At 45.2% G+C, this 20,194-nt stretch overlaps 1 protein-coding gene across 2 annotated transcripts in view; it reads left to right on the forward strand.

Annotated features, from left to right (window-relative positions):
• FRAS1 (Fraser extracellular matrix complex subunit 1) overlaps positions 1-20,194 on the forward strand; it is a 374,578-nt gene that overhangs the window by 320,040 nt on the left and 34,344 nt on the right. For both annotated transcript variants that reach the window (XM_082236229.1, XM_082236230.1), the window contains exons 54-63: positions 1,896-2,142; positions 3,737-4,081; positions 8,011-8,171; positions 9,890-10,037; positions 12,095-12,300; positions 13,595-13,751; positions 14,621-14,821; positions 16,133-16,320; positions 16,428-16,703; positions 17,726-17,958. In XM_082236229.1, coding sequence (XP_082092355.1) covers positions 1,896-2,142; positions 3,737-4,081; positions 8,011-8,171; positions 9,890-10,037; positions 12,095-12,300; positions 13,595-13,751; positions 14,621-14,821; positions 16,133-16,320; positions 16,428-16,703; positions 17,726-17,958 — 2,162 coding nt within the window. The remainder of the gene's footprint in view (positions 1-1,895; positions 2,143-3,736; positions 4,082-8,010; positions 8,172-9,889; positions 10,038-12,094; positions 12,301-13,594; positions 13,752-14,620; positions 14,822-16,132; positions 16,321-16,427; positions 16,704-17,725; positions 17,959-20,194) is intronic.

Genomic DNA, 20,194 nt, shown 5'->3' on the forward strand with positions numbered 1-20,194 from the left:
TTGGCAGCTCTTGTCCGATGTCAAGACCAGGCCAGCTGTACCCAAATCCAGACCTAGAAGGGCGTCTTCAGTTTGGCATACTTGCAGTCAGATGTCAGGTTTGGGGACGTGAGTCAGAGATAGCTGAAGGCAAGGGCTGGAGTCCATCAGGGAAGGGATGGTCTTCTGTCGCTCAAATAAGGGAAGAAGTCCAGGCTGCCAGACCTGGAAAATCCTAGGTGCTTCCTACTGTCTGCCAGTCACAGAGACTGATGTTCCTCAGTTCTGCTTCCCACTGCACCTGAGCATCTCAGGTATCTCAGTAAGCAAAGTTTCCTTCTCGTCCCATGTGAGTCCCAGTTTATGCCCCAAAGTCCCTAACATCCCACTGTTTAACTGTATCTCTGTCAGGCTTTAGGGAATCGACTTCCTCCCCCATGGCAGTAAATAAGAAGAGATCAAACGAAAGGAACGTATTACCAGTTAGATTCTTTAATAATCACAGTGAGAGACAAAAGAACCAATTTACCTAGAATGGCGGTGCTCCCAATTAAGGCTCGCACCCCATCAGTCCCTATTAATCTACATCACTCCTACATCTTGTAATCTGAGTTTGTACCATCTGCGCTTTCTGTTCTGAGACTTTCTGAGCTCTTCTCGACCTTGGGAGGAATGCTGTCCAACGACTGTAAATTTGTTAACCCTCTCTCTCCCAGTGCTTCTTCTCCTATCTGTTCCCCATCCAGTATTTCCCAGCTTCTGCCTTCTGAACTATGCCCTTCTGCAAACCCCTGTTCCAAATCTATACTGTCCTCCTGCTCCTGGGAAGATTCAGGATTGGGGTGGGTGGTGGTGGCTCCCACCATTCTTCCTCAGTGCAGCCCTCCTCAGCACAGTCCCTGACAACCTCTGGGATGGGGAGATGTGTCTTAGTGTGGAGGGGAACTGGATCACAGAATAGGATTAAGAAAGGCAAGAGTAGAAAAACATACAGGGCAGCTTAAGGGGTGTAGTGACACTGAGTCAATAATGTTGTTGTTGTTTAGTTGTTTAGTTGTGTCTGACTCTTCATGACCCCATGGCCCAGAGCACGCCAGGCACTCCTGTCTTCCATTACCTCCCGCAGTATGGTCAAACTCATGCTGGTAGCTTCAAGAACACTATCCAGCCATCTCGTCCACTGTCGTCCCCTTCTCCTTGTGCCCTCCATCTGTCCCAACATCAGGGTCTTTTCCAGGGAGTCTTCTCTTCTCATGAGGTGGCTAAAGTATTGGAGCCTCAGCTTCACGATCTGTCCTTCCAGTGAGCACTCAGGGCTGATTTCCTTCAGAATGGAGAGGTTTGATCTTCTTGAAGTCCATGGGACTCTCCAGCACCATAATTCAAAAGCATCAGTTCTTCGGCAATCAGCCTTCTTTTTGGTCCAGCTCTCATTTCCATACGTCACTACTGGGAAAACCATAGCTTTAACTATACGGACCTTTGTCGGCAAGGTGATGTCTCTGCTTTTTAAGATGCTGTCTAGGTTTGTCATTGCTTTTCTCCCGAGAAGCAGGCGTCTTTTAATTTCGTGACTGCTGGCACCATCTGCAGTGATCATGGAGCCCAAGAAAATAAAATCTCTCAATGCCTCCATTTCTTCCCCTTCTGTTTGCCAGGAGGGACCACTGGCCATGATCTCAGTTTTTTTGATGTTGAGCTTCAGACCATATTTTGTGCTCTCCTCTTTCACCCTCATTAAAAGGTTCTTTAATTCCTCCTCACTTTCGAGTCAATACTGACCGTTCCCAAATAATGTCTCACTGCCGTGGAACTCATAAAATAGCAGCAGCAGCAGGCCTCTTTCCCAGTTGAGGTCTGTTTCCCCCATTTAAACCTCTCTGCACTTAGTCAATGCACAACCTTGCTCCACACAGGTTCAGTTTGATGAACGGGAGGACACGAAATCCTGCACTATCCTGATAAACGACGACAATGTCTTTGAGAACACGGAGAGCTTCACTGTGGAGCTCAGCATGCCAGCCTATGCCTTGCTGGGGGACATCACCGAGGCCAAAGTTTTCATCAACGATGCGGAAGATGAGCCTACTTTGCAGTTTGACAAGAAAGTCTACCACATCAGCGAGAGTGCTGGCATCCTCTCTGCCCCCATTGAAAGGAAAGGTGTGTTGCATTACAGCTTAGTGTAGGGGATGGGAAGAAGGTGCAAACTGACTTCCAGTAAATAATACAATCCTAAGGGACGCAGGTGGCGCTGTGGTCTAAACCACTGAGCCTCTTGGGCTTGCTGATCAGAAGGTTGACGGTACGAATCCCCGCGATGGGGTGAGCTCCCGTTGCTTGGTCCCTGCTCCTGCCAACCTAGCAGTTCGAAAGCATACCAGTGCAAGTAGAGAAATAGGTACCGCTCCGGTAAACGGCGTTTCCGTGCGCTGCTCTGGTTTTGGTGTTCCGTTAAGCCAGAAGCTGCTTAGTCATGCTGGCCACATGACGCGGAAAAACTGTCTGCGGACAAACGTCGGCTCCCTTGGCCTGTAAAGCGAGATGAGCGCCGCAACCCTAGAGTCATCCACGACTGGACTTAACTGTCAGGGGTCCCTTTACCTTTACTTTTTAAGGTTGCACACTTTGAAACACAGCAGCAGCAGCATTCCAAGCCCCTTCATTAACAGTTCAGTATATTTGGCCAAAATATATATGTCAGAAATAAATGTAACGTTACACTGTGATTGGACAATTCACTAACGTTTCGTACTGAAGCCTAGCAATAGAAATCCTAAAAGGGAATCTAGATTCGCATTAAAGTCATATAGCAACCCAAATGAACAACCATCAGACAACAGCATGAAGCAAAAGGTAGGATCTTGTTTCAGTTCATTAGCAAATTTTTAAGCAAAACTAAGTCTGCACTCAAGGGTCTAAACTCTGTATAAAGTAATATGAAAGTAGAAATTTTATATTTATTTATTACATTGATATGCCACCTTTATCTTCCATTGAGACCAAGGTGGTGTACAGGTTTTTCCTCCCCATTACATCCTCACAACAACCCGGTGAGGTAGGTTAGACCGGCCCAAGGCCACACAGTGAGCTTCATGGCAGAGTGGGGATTCCAGCCCTGGTCTCCAGGGTCCAACCGTGTAAGAATTATGCCACACCCCAAAAATGGAAATTACAGGAGACCCCAACGATAATAGAATGGCAGGCCAATTTTTTTGAGTACACAGAATTAGCTAAAATGACATATAGAATTCAAGACCAAAAAGGTACAAAGTTCGAAGAAGAGTGGGGTAAATTTGTGGTATATATATAATAAATAACTGTAGAAGTTTCAAAACTATGGCAGGGTTAACATAAATCCTGTGATGTGTATAGAAGGTCAATAAGAATCTACAAGAGAAGATACGTTTTAAGAAAACCGACGCAGGGAAGGAAGGAAGTCGCGGCGTGAAGATACGCAATGTAAATAAGATGACACAAAACGTTGATTGTAAAAGATTGCTTTATTTGTTGTTTGTGGAAAATTTAATAAAAAAATCATTTAAAAAAAGGGGGGAAAGAATTATGCCACACAGGGGACACTTAATCTTAGGGTTGTGGGTTCGAGTCCCCAATTGGGCGAAAGAGTTGTGCATTTCAGGGGGTTGGAGTAGATGAACCACGTGGTCCCTTCTACCTATAGAACTCTGCCATTCTCTGAACCAGTTGCCCTGGAAAGCAGCTTTTGTATAACTCTGTGCTGTGCGTTGCATTACAGGCGACTCCAGCAGCACCGTGTCTGCAGTTTGCTACACAGTCCCCAAAAGTGCCAAAGGGAGCAGTGCACGTGCCTTAGAGTCTGGATCAGACTTCAAGTCCAGGGGGATGTCCAATGAAAACCGCGTGGTGCTAGGGCCTGGCGTCACCATGACCACCTGCGACGTGAAGCTGATTGACGACAGCGAGTACGAAGAGGAGGAGGAATTTGAAATTGCGCTTGCCGACGCGTCGGAGAACGCACGCATAGGGAGCATAGCTTCCGCGAAGGTCATGATCAGCGGTCCCAACGATGCCTCAACAGTGTCCCTTGGAACGGCTACTTTTACAGTCAGCGAGGATGCAGGTGAGAGACTACGATTATTTATTTTCAAAAAAAAATATTAATTTCCCAAATTTATAACAAACATATCAACAAATACAAAAAGAAAACATCAAAAAACAAGCAACCATAGATCCTAACTGTAATAGTCCCACTTTTGTTAACATTGTTGGGTGACTTCCTCGAAGCCCCCTGGCTGAATTTCCATATATATCATTGTAGCAGTTTTCCAAAACTATTTTCCCCTAAAATTTACTTAGTCAATTAACCTCTTTCTTCTTTACATTTTAACTTTAAACATATTATTCTATAACATCACATATTTAAATCCTAGGCCAATCTGATACTTGCAAGTAATTCTATTTAAGTTATCTTAACATATTTAGCTAAATAGCCTTTAATTTTCTTCCATTCCTCCTGGTACTCCTCCTCCTTCTGGTCGCGGACTCTTCCGGTCGGGTCGGCTAGCTCCCAAAAGTCCATTATCTTCATCTGCCATTCCTGAGCTATGATTATTTTACCCTTCCTCTCTTCTTATGGGGCTCATGTTTATTTTCAAAGAGTACATAAGCCTACAGTGGTACCTTGGTTTTCGAACACAATCCGTTCTGGAAAACTGTTCCTGTTCTGAAATGTTTGAAAACCACAGATTCAACAGCCAACAGCCAGGCCTCCAGATCTTGCACTCAGCGGAAGCCACATGGCATGTTCGACTTCCAATGCGTGTTCGAAAACCAAAGCATTTACTTCCGGATTTACAGCGTTCATAAACAAAAATGTTCATCAATGAAGACATTCGAAAACGGAGGTACCACTGTATAGTTAAAGAAGGTACCAAATGTCCCCACTTCCAAGCATCTATCTGTTTGGCATCTGCCCACTTTAATGGGGGGAGACGCGAGTTCAAGTTCAGCTCTTATTATTATTTATTACATTGATACCTCCCTTCATCCGAGAATCACAGGGTGGTGTGCAAAATAAAAACACAGAAAACCATAATAACAAAAACAATAACCTCCCCTCCAGTTTAAAAGGCCAAAGGTTGTTTAATTAACCAGGGAAACCATGGTTTCTTTTATAGAATTGTAGAGTTGGAAGGGACCCCACGGTTCATTTATTGCAGTACAAAACCTTGCAATGCAGGAATCTTTGTGTCCATTGACTTTTAGGCTACCTTCCTAGGAGCTATTTCTTCAAGGGCCAGCAAATTCAGGCATAGGAAACTGCCTTGGTCCATTGGTTCTTCTAGCTCAGTATTGCCTGACTGGCAGTGGCTCTATAGGGTTTCAGGCAAGGCCTACTCAGAGATGCTGAGGATTGAACCAGATGTCTTCTGCATATGAAGCAAGTGCTTGGATTCAGGCTGGGCTGCCAAGGAGAAAAAGACTTCCTTTGCAGGTGCAGCTTAAAAGCAAGCCACACCTGCAAAGGAAGAAAGGAGGAATCGAGAGCACCCTAAGAGTGTGCTCCAAATTCTACCTGTCACGGCTGCCTCAGGTCCCAGCTCACAAAGGACCAACGCCAGTTTCTCTTTATATACAAAGGTCTTTATTGAAGTCCATTAGTTGTTCCACAGTAGCGGCGCGCAGCCGTACGTCTGTTAGCTTAGACCGTAGAAGTCCCTTCTGAGTCGGTGCCCCCCCTACACCAGCTTAAGATGCTGGCTTTCCTCCACCTCCTCCTGTCTTTCCTTTTCCGCAGGGTCTTTCTGCCCGCTGGAGTTCCGCCCCTCCTAGATTCTTCTGACGCTGAATCTCCCGATGGCTCTCCCTCCCTCCTGCGGGCTTTGGGACCTGGCTCCTCCCCCGGGCTCCCCGTTTCCCCGCGCGCTTGCACATTTGAACTTGGCGCGCCCGCCCAGTTTCCAACCCTTCTCCTGATGGTAACGTCACTCCTCTCACTGCTCCCCTCCCCTTCCGGAAGCGTGGCTTGTTCTGACCTCTCCTCCCTTCCAGCCAACGGAGCTGCTTCTCCTGACACACTGGAACTCCCCCCCCCCCTTCGCTACGCTCTGGAGGGGAAGCCGGCTTCGATCTCCCGCTGCTGCTTCGGGATTCCCTGTTGGCTCTTTCCCCCTGATGAGTCCCCCCTGGGGCTCCTCTCCCCCTGGCTACAGGCGCCCCCTCCTGGGAATCCCCTGATTCGCTGGAAAAGCTCATGGAGTCCCTTGGGCCACAGTCCTCCTCCTCCTCGCTGTCCTCGGACTCTGCCCAATGGTCCTCCCTCTCCTGCCTCCCATGTGCCTCTGCCCCTGAACCCCTGACACTACCCTTCGAAGTTCTATTGCCTGTTGTCATGGTGACATCAAGTGATGGGCAGATGGGTGTCCCCCACCATGTTAAGATAAAACGTATTTGTCTGCATCTATTACGCATCAGGGTTTTTACAAGTGCACTTGTAATTTTGCACTTTTTATTTTTCAATAAAGAATGCAAAATTAAAAAATGTCTCAGTATTTTTAAAACAACAACAACTGATAAATATTAGCTAGTTTGTTTCCAAAGTATGTGTTTCACCTCCTTCGTTTCTTTAACTGGACCATCTCAGTAAATGTTGGCAGGAGTTTTCCACGTTTTACTCAGCAAATTCCTCAGTAGATAATACAGCTGGAGTGTGCCATTTAGAGGCAGTTAGAATATTTGCTTCACGGTCACAACATAAGCTAGCTACTCTTTCATAGTCTTTGACTTCCTAGTTATCCTTATAAACAATTTAAGGCAGCTTATTATAAACATAATGTAGTATCTCTCCACCCCCTTTCTAATGTTGTTTATTGATGAGAATGAATAAAATGGGATTATTCTTGATTAACTGGATGTTAGGATGGTGCTGAAATTTAGTGAAGTGACCTGACTCGGACAACAGTTTGTTGGATATTGGCTGTATGAATCCTTAATTTTGAACTGCAAATGTGGAAAATAAAGTACAGATGGGTTAAAAAGAAAAAAGAAAAGAATATTTGCTGTCATGATTGGGTTCCAGGCTGGTGTCTGACATTATTTCCTTGATGAGCTAACTAGACATGCAATAATGATCCATTGCATGGCGAGTTCCCGCCCTCCCCAGTGGAAATAATGACACTTGACACAATTATTAAGGTTAATCGGCTAAATAAGGCCACAACTTTATTGGTTACAGGTGATGAGTGGTATTGGCTTAGGCATTGGTCCTAACCAACTATATCTGACTTCAGCCCGTCCGCTTGAAGTCCGGGAAGGGTTAACCACCAGTAGGGGGAGTCCTGCTGGTGCACATCAACTAGGAACTCCCCTGGGGTCACCGACAGGGGGCGTGCCTTAGGCCCTCACCTCCCTAGGCTTCGGACAGGGCCACGCCCCCCGGAATCCTTTACCAGACTACCCTTCAATATGCAGGGCAGGTAATGGCACTACCTCCCCTCTTCCATCTACAGAACAATACCAATGCCAATGCCAATACCAAGAAAGTTGTGACAATTTGCTACAAAAACCAAGTGGCTGGTGCCAATTTGCCAAGTGGAAAAATTCCTTCCAGGCCCCTCAATGGTGACAAACCAAGGTCCATAGCAAGGTCAAGGAACGAAAACCTTATAGGGTGCGAAAAACTGGAACAGCTGGCAGGCGGCAAAGAGGGAGATCCCCAGCTGCATCCTGCCTTAAATAGGGCAGGCCATGACCCCAGAGCCAGCCGATGACATGGCCAGAAATCCTCCCAATTGTGTGGGGGCTGGGAAGCCCGCAACCCCACCTCCTCTGTAGGGCGGAAGTGGCTTTAGTAATACCTTCCCTCTGACTGTGCTCTCTGAAAATCTTACCCCAGGTTTTTTTAGGGCAGCACAGCTGTGCTGGCTGAGGCTGATGGGAACTGTAGCCCAAAACATCTGGAAAGCAACCGGGCTGGCAGACGCTGCTTTAGAGATGCTACCAGTAGTCACCTTTTCCCACAAACTCCTCCCTTCTCTCCCTTCCTTGCAGGAATCATTGAAATCCCCGTTACTAGGCATGGCCCTGACCTCTCGACCCCCACGTCCGTATGGTGCGCCACTCGTACATCGGATCCGCCATCGGCAACTCCGGGTGTCGACTACATACCCAGCTCCAAGAAAGTGGAATTTCGCCCAGGAAGAACTGAAGAGGTATCGCTACATTTTTTGCTATTACCAAGCAATTAGTACCTGGGACCAAACTAAGCATTGTCTCATAAGGAGCATTCAAACGCATTTGTGTCATGCATCTTGTGTGTTTTAGTCTGTACAGAAATGGTGCGGATCAAACAAAGAGCCAAACTAGACGTTAAATCAGGAAAAAAATGGTAATTAGGGATGGATGGAACTGTCAGTTTTGGTTTCTCTGACTTTCTCGTTTTTTCCAGCCTGAAGTTCAGATCATCACATTTTTGCATCAGTTTGTGATTTAAAAAGAAAAATGTCCTTACAAAAATTTGTCAGCATTTTAGTGAGCATTCCTAGCAATATACATGTGATTTATTTATTTATCTTTGCTCAACATGCACATTTTTACAAGTAATGTCCCCTAATATAATACATTTATTTTCACTAATATATACATTTTAATGCCCATGTTCTCCTAACATTTCTGCAGACATTTTTTGGTTGGATAACTGCATAACAAAATTTGGAGAAATTCAGATTTTGAAGGATAGCTGCGGCTTGGATTGCATAGTGTTCTGGAAGATGGGAACGAAACCATTTTTAATTGTACCTAGAAAGCGCAGTACCAAACTAGAGACATTGGTGGGTGGTTATGATGAGCCTAAATCCACACTAAAACTTGCCGCCACCACTCAGAACTCCTTCCCTGGGGGCTGACATTTTTTGCACCCAGATACTTCTGGAGGAACAATGCTGTGTGGTCATTTGTCATTGTTTTTGGTAAGGGGAAATGGTGACCGCCAGCCAGCAGTTATTGGAAGGAACTTCAGAAAGTGAGGGTGAGTTCCCTCCCCTAGCAAAAATTATTGTGTCTGAGCCCCTGGCTGACCTCCCCCAAATTCTTCCTGAAAGTTGTCATCTGAGAACATCTGGTTCCTGTTACATAATCCAGAAAACAAACTGTGCCCCAGGTATCAGATGTCTGGTAAAGACATGCACAGAACTTTGCTCAGGTACACCTAACAGTCCAGATGTTTTTGGCTGTTTCTTCGTGCATCTGAGATAAGCAGCTTAGGGCCTCAGCTACTGCAGGTAATGGGGCCCTTTATATGTCCAGCTGTCCTTTGTCAACAACAAATTGTTGCTGTTTTTTGTGTTGAATATATGCTATATGGTAATTTATGGACCTAAGATGTATCCAAAGCCATTTGCAAATAACAAAATATGTATTTTATCAAAGTAATTGTTGAACTGAAATACAATTAAGAAGTATATTAATAGTGAAATACAATTAAGAAGATGTATATATACTTTTCCTGCCAACCTAGCAGTTCGAAAGCACGTCAAAGTGCAAGTAAATAAATAGGTACCACTCCGGCAGGAAGGTAAACGGCGTTTTCGTGCACTGCTCTGGTTCGCCAGAAGCAGCTTAATCATGCTGGCCACATGACCTGGAAGCTGTAAGCCGGCTCCCTCGGCCAATAAAGCGAGATGAGCACCACAACCCCAGAGTCGCCCACGACTGGACCTAATGGGCAGGGGTCCCTTTACCTTTATATATACTTTATCTTACATTTTGGAAATGTACATCCAGTATTTTTCTTTAATTTTTTTTGGGCCCCCCAAGAGAGTGGGGCCCTAAGCTATAGCTTGTTTAGCTTATACGTAAATCTGGCACTGCCTGTTTGCTCGGTTTTATATATTAAGAAAGTAGGCCTTTTTATTTCTCTCATCTCCTCTAGTACTGCACCTTGACAATTCTGGATGATGCACAGTACCCAGTCATCGAAGGGGTGGAGACGTTTGTTGTCTACTTGAGCTCGCCGCAAGGAGCAGAGCTGGCCAAGCCTTTTCAAGCAATGGTGGCCATTAATGACACCTTCCAGGATGGTAAGAGGGTCAACAAAGAAATATTTTAGTGTGGCTGCAGCTCATAGAATCATAGAATTGTAGAGTTTGAAGGGACTACAAGGGTCATCTGTTTCAACCCCCTGCAATGCAGGAATCTTTTGCCCAATGTGGGGCTTGAACCCAGAACTCTGAGATTAAGAGTTTCATGCTCTACCGACCAAGCTATGTAACTGAGCTTCAGTAAGAGAACTTTCTTGGCAAGCTTAGGGCTGATGGGCATTTAAAAATGTGTACATGCACAGCAGCTCCCTGCCCATGATGTGTTGGAATACACCACATGCAGAATTTATTTGTTTATTGTCTGCAACTGGAAGTGAAGAAGCCCATCAGAATGGCTTCTGAAACTGATGGAATATGCTGAAATGGTGAGATTAACTGCCAAATTAAGAGGACATAATGACAAAGTTTTTAAGGAGGAATGGAGATCCCAGATGGATTACCTAATCAAATTAACACCAATATATGAAGTTGCGGGCAGGATTAGAAATATAAGCAGTGGATTACTAAAGATTTAACGGTCGCAGGGTTTAGATAATAAACGTGTGTGTTATAAAACAGCTAATAAAAAGCAAAAAATGAACATCAGGAAAGAAGCGGTTGGAAATCAAGAAGAAGCTTTGTACGTTTAAAAAAAATGTATACGATGATAATATTGTTAGAGGCTAAATAAAAATTATATATATGAAGTGAAGGCAATTCCAGTACTCAATTTTGAGCACTGGAATTGCCCTTAATGTGGTTCCATAACTCCAAGCAAGATTTTCAAGGCAGTATACAGCAGTCCAGCTTACACTGAGCAACAACTTGCTCATGTTTTTGAGCAGTGGATAGTCAATTTATGGAATTCACCGTCGTGGGATGTGGGGATGGCTGCCAATAGCTGACATGGTTTTAAAAGGGGATAAAGATGAATGCAGGGAGGATCAGAATATCAGTGGCTATTGGTCATGCTGGCTGTACATTCCTTCCAGGTTCACAGGCATTCAGACCTGGATGCCAGTTCACACCTGAATGCCAGTTGCTGAGGTACATGATGAGGAGAGAGGGCTTCCCAGAGGTATCTGGGAAACAGGATGACGGACTAGATAGGCTGTTGGTCTGATCCAGTGGTCAGCCTGAGCAGCCACCTTTTAGGTTCTCAGATTGCCTCATCTTGCCGGGCCTGAAATCTGTACCACATTCTCCAGTCATGGGGAGATGAAGCACTGCAAAGTAGCATTCATAAGGTCAGCTGTTCCCTCTTGGTTTAGACCACAGCGCCACCCACGTCCCTAAGAGGGATCAGCTGACCTTATGAATGCCAATATGAAGGTCGGTGGTTCGAATCCTTGCGACAGAGTGAGCTCCCATTGCTCTGTCCCAGCTCCTGCCAACCTAATAATAAGAATAAATTTTATTTTTATCCCGCCCTCCCCAGCCGAAGCCGGGCTCAGGGCAGCTAACAACAGCTCTGTCTTGCAGGCCCTGCAGAAAGATGTCAAGTCCCGCAGGGCCCTAGTCTCTTGTGGCAGAGCGTTCCACCAGATTGGAGCCACAGCCGAAAAAGCCCTGGAGGCAAACCTAGCAGTTTGAAAGCACACCAGTGCAAGTAGATAAATAGGTACCGCTGTGGCAGGAAGGTAAACGGCTTTTCCATGCACTCTGGTTTCCGTCATGGTGTTCTGTTGTGCCAGAAGCAGTTTAGTCATGCTGGCCACATGACCCGGAAAGCTGTCTGTGGACAAACGCCGGCTCCCTCGGCCTGAATGCGAGATGAGCGCCACAACCCTATAGTCGCCTTTGACTGGACTTCACCATCCAGGGGTCCTTTACCCTTTTACCTTTTACCTGTTCACTCTTGTCTACAACCTACCATGGTGGCAGAAGGCCTGGACCCCACTGTCCCCTGTTCAAGGCACCAAAACCCCCTGTGACCTGGTAATTGAAACAGGAGTCACACATTCCTGAGCTTGCAGCTTCTGAGAAATTATGCCCTCATTTTTCAGCATACTGTAGGCCCGCAGAAGTTTGAGTGATTCCTCTTCTTCCCTCCGCAGTGCCGAACATGAAATTTAGTAAAGAATTGTACCCTGTGAAAGAGAAGGAGGGCATCCTCCACGTTCCCATCATCCGCACCGGAGACTTAAGCTATGAGTCGTCTGTCAGGTGCTACACCCAGGGCCAGACAGCGAAAGCCATGGAGGACTTTGAGGAAAGAAGAAACACGGAGGAATCGCGTGTCACTTTTCTGAAAGGGGAGAAGGTGAGTGGATGTAGCTCACAATGAAACAACAGCCAATGAATTGGTGGCCACATCCGATTTGTGAAACTCCCTGCCTAGGAACGCCCATCTTTACCATTCCCTTTCACTGCGCTGCAAAGTGCTTTCTTTTTACAGACAGACATTTATTTACTTCGGTTATTTATATACCCAGTGGTTTTTCCTTTTTTAAAAAAAATGTTTAGGGGTACTCTCGAGAAAATCACCATTTTATAGTTCAAATTGGGGGAAATAAATACAGTAAATTGACAAAAGTACAAAGAACATGCATTACCTCATATTACACAGCTGACAGATCACAGTAACTTCCACATTGGCATGAGGTTGTGTGCACTAACGTCTTCCTGATTCCACACATCCACATTCCACACTGCTTCACACATTAAACGCTCGCTTCTGTCTAAGATTCAGGAAACACCGGGAAAGGAAATGAAGCCGCCATCGGGGGTAGCAATGGAACTGATGGTTCACAGTGCTATTCAATGGAGCTGACGATTCACTGTGCTAGAGAAGAAACAATTTTTATTTTTTAAAAAGTTTCTTCTCCCGTTAGATTCACAAAATGTTTAGAGGTATGCATACCCCTGCATCCCCCCCCCGAAAAATGCATTGTATATACCACTTCATAAAGGGACGCGGGTGGCACTGTGGTCTAAACCACTGAGCCTAGGGCTTGCCGATCGGAAGGTTTGAATCCCCACAAGTTCCCGTTGCTCAGTCCCAGCTCCTGCCAACCTAGCAGTTCAAAAGCATACCAGTGCAAGTAGATAAATAGGTACCGCTGTGGCAGGAAGGGAAACGGCGTTTCCGTGCGCTGCTCTGGTTTCTCCAGAAGCTGCTTAGTCATGCTGTCCACATGACCCAGAAAAACTATCTGCGGACAAACCCTGGCTCCCTCGGCCAGTAAAGCGAGATGAGCACCGCAACCCCAGAGTTGTTCATGACTGGACCTAATGGTCAGGGGTCCCTTTACTTTTACCTTTATACCACTTCATATTTTAAAGCAGTCTCCAAATGGTTTGCAGCATGCGAAAACCTGGCCTGCCTAACAATCAATGCTAGCGCGCTGGGCATATTAGCTATTTTATCTGCTATCCCAGTCTTCCTTTTTCCAGATAGTCGTACTTATTACTGATTTCTTGTATTTTTTTTTATTATTGTGCTGGGAGCTGCCATGAACGTTTTGCAGGAGAGGCAGCATATTTGTGTTTTTAATACACAGGTTAGCCGGGTTACCTACCTCCTTGTCCTTAACTCTTGGCATCCTTGGCTCTAGGTAAAGAACTGCACTATCTTTATTAATGACGACTCTGCCTTTGAACCGGAGGAGAAGTTCCAGATATACCTGAGCAACCCTCTTGGAAACCACTGGAGTGGGGCTACAGTTGGCAAGAATAATATGGCCTCCATTATTATCTCCAATGATGAAGATGGTAAGAGGAGCTGGCCTGCATGCACCAGCCTTTACATGTTTTCGGACCCACTGGACCAGTGGACCCCTGGCCTTGTCCCCGAATTGTGCTTGGGGAACCTTGAAGCTCCTCTCTCCCTAGTTGGTTTGAGCCTTGCCACATGGCTGGAGCCTCGGGGCATCTGTGCTAATTTCCTGCTTTCCTCCTGCTGCCGAGTTTGCACCGTCAGCCTGCTAGAACAAAACTGCTTCTTCACCTACAAGAAAGTGCCTGTAATCATTGTTCTTGGGCGGGAGCCAGGGCACAGAGGTTAAAAGATCATATTTAAGTGCCTAACAATCAATTGACTTAAAAATAACTTGCAAACATTTACAAATAACTATTGGCCTTTAAATGCAATTTGTAGAACAAGTGGCTCACAAGAGTTGATAAGTAGTAACGTTTAACTGCAATTCATAAGAAATCTTACCTGCAGTTAACTTCTTATGTATTTATTTACAGCCTGAGTGCACTTTAAAAAACCATATAACCCATCCCTTTCCCAGATATTTATAATTCCTTTTTTATCTACTAGGTCACCACGTTCCTCTTGTGCATAACTTCTGAGTATTTATCTCTGCTTTTCAACAGCGCTCTCAACTTAATTGGGCTTATCTGCTCCCAGAGTTTCCTAACTAAGTCATATTTAGTTAGTTTATGGGAGTTTCCCCATAATTTAACATGTAGAAACCTGGCCACGGTTATTATATATACAGCACTTGGCTCCAATATTCTGGTTACATAGTTCCAGCAGACACATGTATAGTTTTAATTGTATAAACCTAACTCAAAGTGTTCTCCACATCTGGAGACACAAACAAGCAGCTTTTTTTCCCCTTCTGTTTCTCTAGCTCCCACCATCGAGTTTGAGGAAGCTGCTTACCAAGTCCGTGAACCTCCTGGGCCTGAAGGGGTTGCTTTCTTGAATGTCAAGGTGCTGCGGAGAGGGGACCAGAACAGGACCTCCAAAGTTCGCTGCAGCACCCGGGACGGCTCTGCTCAGTCTGGGATTGATTACTACCCAAAGAGTCGAGTCCTCAAGTTCAGTCCTGGTAAAGCACAGAAAGTCCTCGAGTTCTACAATAATGGACATTGTTTGGAGGCAAAAAATAAGCTTGCTTATGTCTTTTCTTTGAAGGCCATTGTGGGTGGGGCAGTCCGGAAAGGCTAATATCCGAAAGACATGGAACAAAACTGCTGGCATCTGTCTGTCTCGAGAGACAATGGAGTGCGCCTCCAAGGGTGAAATCAACCCACTGGAGATTCACAGCGCCTGCTGTGGCTGCAGAGACCGCTAACTCGTAACTTCTGCCTCCCACATTGTTTTGCTGCAATAGCACCTCTGAAGTGAAGTGGCTTCCCTGGGGGGCAAGACTGGGCCGTTTGTACGGAGATCCTGAGCTGCCCAGACAACAGGACCCTCCTCTCAGCCTTGTTGTTGTGGTCCAAAGGAAAGCAGAGCAGTATGTTTGGCACCAGCTTGGTTGCAAGAGTTGCTGGAATGAGACGTGCAGGACTCTCCTTCCTTAAAGCCCTTCCGTTCCCTTAGCTCTGCCCAGTCCGCTTCCTTCATCCCAGTGCTGCCCAGCTCCCAAGCCCCTGCAGAACACATGGGATATATTCCTGCTGAAATTAAAGGCCCATTCATTTCACTTGAGTAACAATGTGCTCAAAGCTATCCTCTTGAAGTCATTGGGACCTAAGATTGCTTTGAATGGTGGCTGGGTTGTCCCTGTGGTTTTCTGTTCCTGGGGTCCATGTTTTTTGCTTATCCCCACAACCTTCCTTTGCTCCCCAGTTTACAGTTCACTTGGCTCCCTTGTTTTCAGCCTCCCTTTCTCCCAAGGCCCCCATTGCTTCCATTCGCGGCCCAGTTCACCCTCCATCTGATGTGAGGCTTTTCTCTCAGAACAGGTTTCCCCAGCCCTTTTCCAATGCGTCAATCCACAGCAACTCCTAAAGGCCTTACAGAAAATCTTGCAAGGCCAAGAGTTCTGTGCTTATCGTAAAGAATCAATGCAGACGTGCCCTCCAGCAATAATATGGGAGGTATATTTTGGATCACAGATTTTTATTAAAGTCGGACAGGCGCCATTAATCCTCACATGACATCTGTTAGTAAATCTGCCAAGCAATCCATCAGATGGCATGCTGTATTTTGTAGTTTTTAGTTTTCTAAAGGCTCATGGACCACATCATTAGAGCCAAAGGGGTTACGATAAAACCTGGTGTGTGTGTGTGTGTTGTTAATCACAATGATTTAGTGGATCTGACCTCAGCATTGCTTTATGGAAGCATTTAAAAGTCTCGTCAGATGACAAGCTAGTTTGACTCAACCCTCTCTCTCGTGTTTGTTTGTGCAGGAGTGGGCCACATCGTATTTAAGGTAGAGATCATGTCCAATGAAGACAGGGAGTGGCACGAGTCCTTTTCCCTGGTGTTGGGGCCAGATGACCCTGTTGAAGCTGTCCTGGGGGAGATCACCACTACAATCGTCACCATTCTGGACCAGGAAGCAGCTGGGAGCCTCATTTTGCCAGCTCCTCCTATTGTAAGTGGCTTTAACCTGCGGATCCCTGAGTTATTTGGGATTGGCCATTAGCTGCAGTTGCAAGGTCCCTTCCCTGGAGTCCCAAGCCTTGTATTGTGTCCCTGCAGGTGGTTACGCTGTCCGAGTATGATCACGTAGAAGAAGAAGCCAAAGAAGGAGCTAAGAAGTCTCCCTCTCCGGGCTACCCGTTGGTCTGTGTGACGCCTTGCGACCCTCACTTCCCCAAGTACTCGGTGATGAAAGAGCGCTGCGGTGATGCCGGGATAAACCAGTCCTCCATACAGTTCAGTTGGGAAGTGGCTACGCCCACAGACGGGAATGGAGCCAGATCTCCCTTTGAAACGATTACAGACAACACTCCCTTCACCAGTGTCAATCACATGGTATGTGCAGAGACTGTCAAGGGGGCTTCGCAGCCAAAGGAATGCAAGCGGCAAATAGTTAACTCTTCATTTTCAAAGATAACGCAGTCGATTCTATATCTCTGGACGCATGTCAATCTAGCATCTAGGCAGCTATTCTCAAGTCTGTGCTCTATGGGAGCAGTTGCACCAGCAGGGGACTATTCATTCTCCACCAGTTTATGTACTTTCCCTCAATGGGATGCATGCACACAGCTAGAGACTATGCCTGCACGGAAGCTTCCTCTGCTCCTCCCTTTTCAGTCCGCTCCTGGTTCTGTGAAACAGTGGAGCAGGTGAATGTGGGGAAGTACCTGACCCTTCACTTGCCTGACCTGTCTCTTCCTCTTCTGGTACAGTTCCCCACAAATCACTGGCCCTCGCTGCCAAGTTGGCAAAAGGTTGCCTTTGATGAGCCAGAGCTTTTCTCCCTTGCTGCCTTTGATCTTTCTAACTGGAGAGGCTGGTGATCAGAGCAGAGAGTGTCATAGCTGGCTTCCTGATCTTTCTCTGCTTTGTTTCCATCTCCTTATACTTCTGTATTACTGTTTTAATATGTGCGTGGCATAATTAAGCCTCTTTAAATGTGGATGGACAGAAAAGTAATAATGTTCTATTAATATATTGAAGACTTTTAAAATATATACAGTGGTACCTCAGGTTACATACGCTTCAGGTTACATACGCTTCAGGTTATAGACTCCGCTAACCCTGAAATATTACCTCTGGCTAAGAACTTTGCTTCAGGATGAGAACAGAAATCGGGCTCCAGCGGCGCGGCAGCAGCAGGAAGCCCCATTAGCTAAAGTGGTGCTTCAGGTTAAGAACAGTTTCAGGTTAAGTACGGACCTCCGGAACGAATTAAGTACTTAACCTTAGGTACCACTGTATAAGGCTATCAGTTGTTTAGGCTGAGAATCACCTCTCCTTCCTTCCTTCCTTCCTTCCTTCCTTCCTTCCTTCCTTCCTTCCTTCCTCTCTTTTTTTCTCTCCTTCCTTCCCAGGTGCTGGACAGCATTTACTTCAGCCGACGATTCCACGTTCGCTGCGTGGCCAAAGCCGTGGACAAGGTTGGTCACGCCGGCACCCCACTGAGAAGCAACATAGTCACAATTGGGACAGACAGTGCCATCTGCCACACACCAATAGTGGCTGGAACAGCCCGGGGGTTTCAAGCACAGTCCTTCGTTGCCACTTTGAAGTATCTGGATGTTAAGCACAAGGAACACCCCAACAGGTAGAGGACTTCCAAAAACTTTCAGGGAAATGGTAGAGAATTTGAATTTAATAGATATTTGGAGAAACAAACATTTATTAGAGAGTTCACTTTTTATTCAAATGCATATAAAAGTACTGCAAGGATAGGTGCAATTTGTCTATCCAAAGAATTAGAGTTAAAGGTGAGGAAAATAGAAATATGGCCAAGAACAATATCAGATCATAATCCATTAATTTTAGAAATGCAAAATGAGAAACAAACCACTTTCAGATGAAGATTAAATGAAGGTCTATTAGAGGACCATTTAAAAAAAAAAGTGGAAAAAGTATTAGGGGATTATTTTGAGCTAAATTTGAACAAGGGGACAAATGTACAGATAGTATGGGATACTAATTTTAGAAATGCTCCAAAATGATTCTCAAAAAAAGTTTTAATGAAGCTCTGTAAGAAGAAATGTTACAAGGTGAGCAAAATAAGACTTAATCTATAAAAATAATGGAAGTAAGGTTTTAGAAATGTGTAAGAAATTAAGAAGGGAAGGAGTATCAGTCAAGTTGAGGGAAGTCAAAAAGAGAATGGATATAAAAAAAGATGTATGAATTGTATAAATTTTGTATTGGAAAAATTGAATAAAAATAATAATATTCAAATGATTCTCAAAAAAAAAAGAAAAAGATAAAGGATGATATCCAACATTAGTAATACTCAGCGCAGATCTATTAAAATCTTCAGCCCCTTGATTTGAGGAGGTCTGTTCTGAACATGACCCGGTTCTTTCTTTGACCTAGAACTTTTCTCCTTGACCCAAAGAAAGAAAGGAATGCAAGGCATAAATGGTCGCTGCTTTCTTTATTTGGAACTTTTACTGCATTGTTTTAAATGAAGGGAAGATCAAAAGATGAAACAGGCATATATTGCTACTTGGGGTGGTGTTGGGAGAGTTAACACATTTGCAATCCATTTCCAGGGGTCTACATTAAAAAAATTCCCAAACACTTCACCATTTAGGGTATTGCTAATTAAAGGATTTGTGGCTGAAAACTGAAAATAGACCAAAAGGTTTTGCTAATAAAGCATCAGTGAAAATATTTCTTAAACCAGCTTAGTGAATCCGTTTTTGAAAGGCTCAGCAAGCTGGGGGGAGGAAATTGGGAGCTGTTTAGATTTCAGCCCCTCATGCATTGCTATATTAGGAATGAGTCTTGGATTCAAATAGCTCCTCCACACCTCAACATTCTACTGTTAACTGAATGTAGGTCCTCTCTTACATTTGGCAGTGAACCAGCAAGCTGAACCATGTTGATTGTATGTGCAGATCTGAAGTGTGTGCAATTCTGGATGCTGGCCACTAATTTTATGGCTACAACCCTCTACCCATTTCATAGAATCATAGAATCATAGAATCATAGAGTTGGAAGAGACCACAAGGGCCATCGAGTCCAACCCCCTGCCAAGCAGGAAACACCATCAGAGCACTCCTGACATATGGTTGTCAAGCCTCTGCTTAAAGACCTCCAAAGTAGGAGACTCCACCACACTCCTTGGCAGCAAATTCCACTGTCGAACAGCTCTTACTGTCAGGAAGTTCTTCCTAATGTTTAGGTGGAATCTTCTTTCTTGTAGTTTGGATCCATTGCTCCGTGTCCGCTTCTCCGGAGCAGCAGAAAACAACCTTTCTCCCTCCTCTATGTGACATCCTTTTATATATTTGAACATGGCTATCATATCACCCCTTAACCTCCTCTTCTCCAGGCTAAACATGCCCAGCTCCCTTAGCCGTTCCTCATAAGGCATCGTTTCCAGGCCTTTGACCATTTTGGTTGCCCTCTTCTGGACACGTTCCAGTTTGTCAGTGTCCTTCTTGAACTGTGGTGCCCAGAACTGGACACAGTACTCCAGGTGAGGTCTGACCAGAGCAGAATACAGTGACACTATTACTTCCCTTGATCTAGATGCTATACTCCTATTGATGCATCCCAGAATTGCATTGGCTTTTTTAGCTGCCGCGTCACACTGTTGGCTCATGTCAAGTTTGTGGTCAACCAAGACTCCTAGATCCTTTTCACATGTACTGCTCTCAAGCCAGGTGTCCCCCATCTTGTATTTGTGCCTCTCATTTTTTTTGCCCAAGTGCAATACTTTACATTTCTCCCTGTTAAAATTCATCTTGTTTGTTTTGGTCCAGTTCTCTAATTTGTCAAGGTCGTTTTGAAGTGTGATCCTGTACTCTGGGGTGTTAGCCGCCCCTCCCAGT

The sequence above is a fragment of the Podarcis vaucheri genome (genome assembly GCF_965113315.1).
Source record: "Podarcis vaucheri genome assembly, chromosome: 9".
In the NCBI taxonomy this organism is placed as follows: domain Eukaryota; kingdom Metazoa; phylum Chordata; class Lepidosauria; order Squamata; family Lacertidae; genus Podarcis; species Podarcis vaucheri.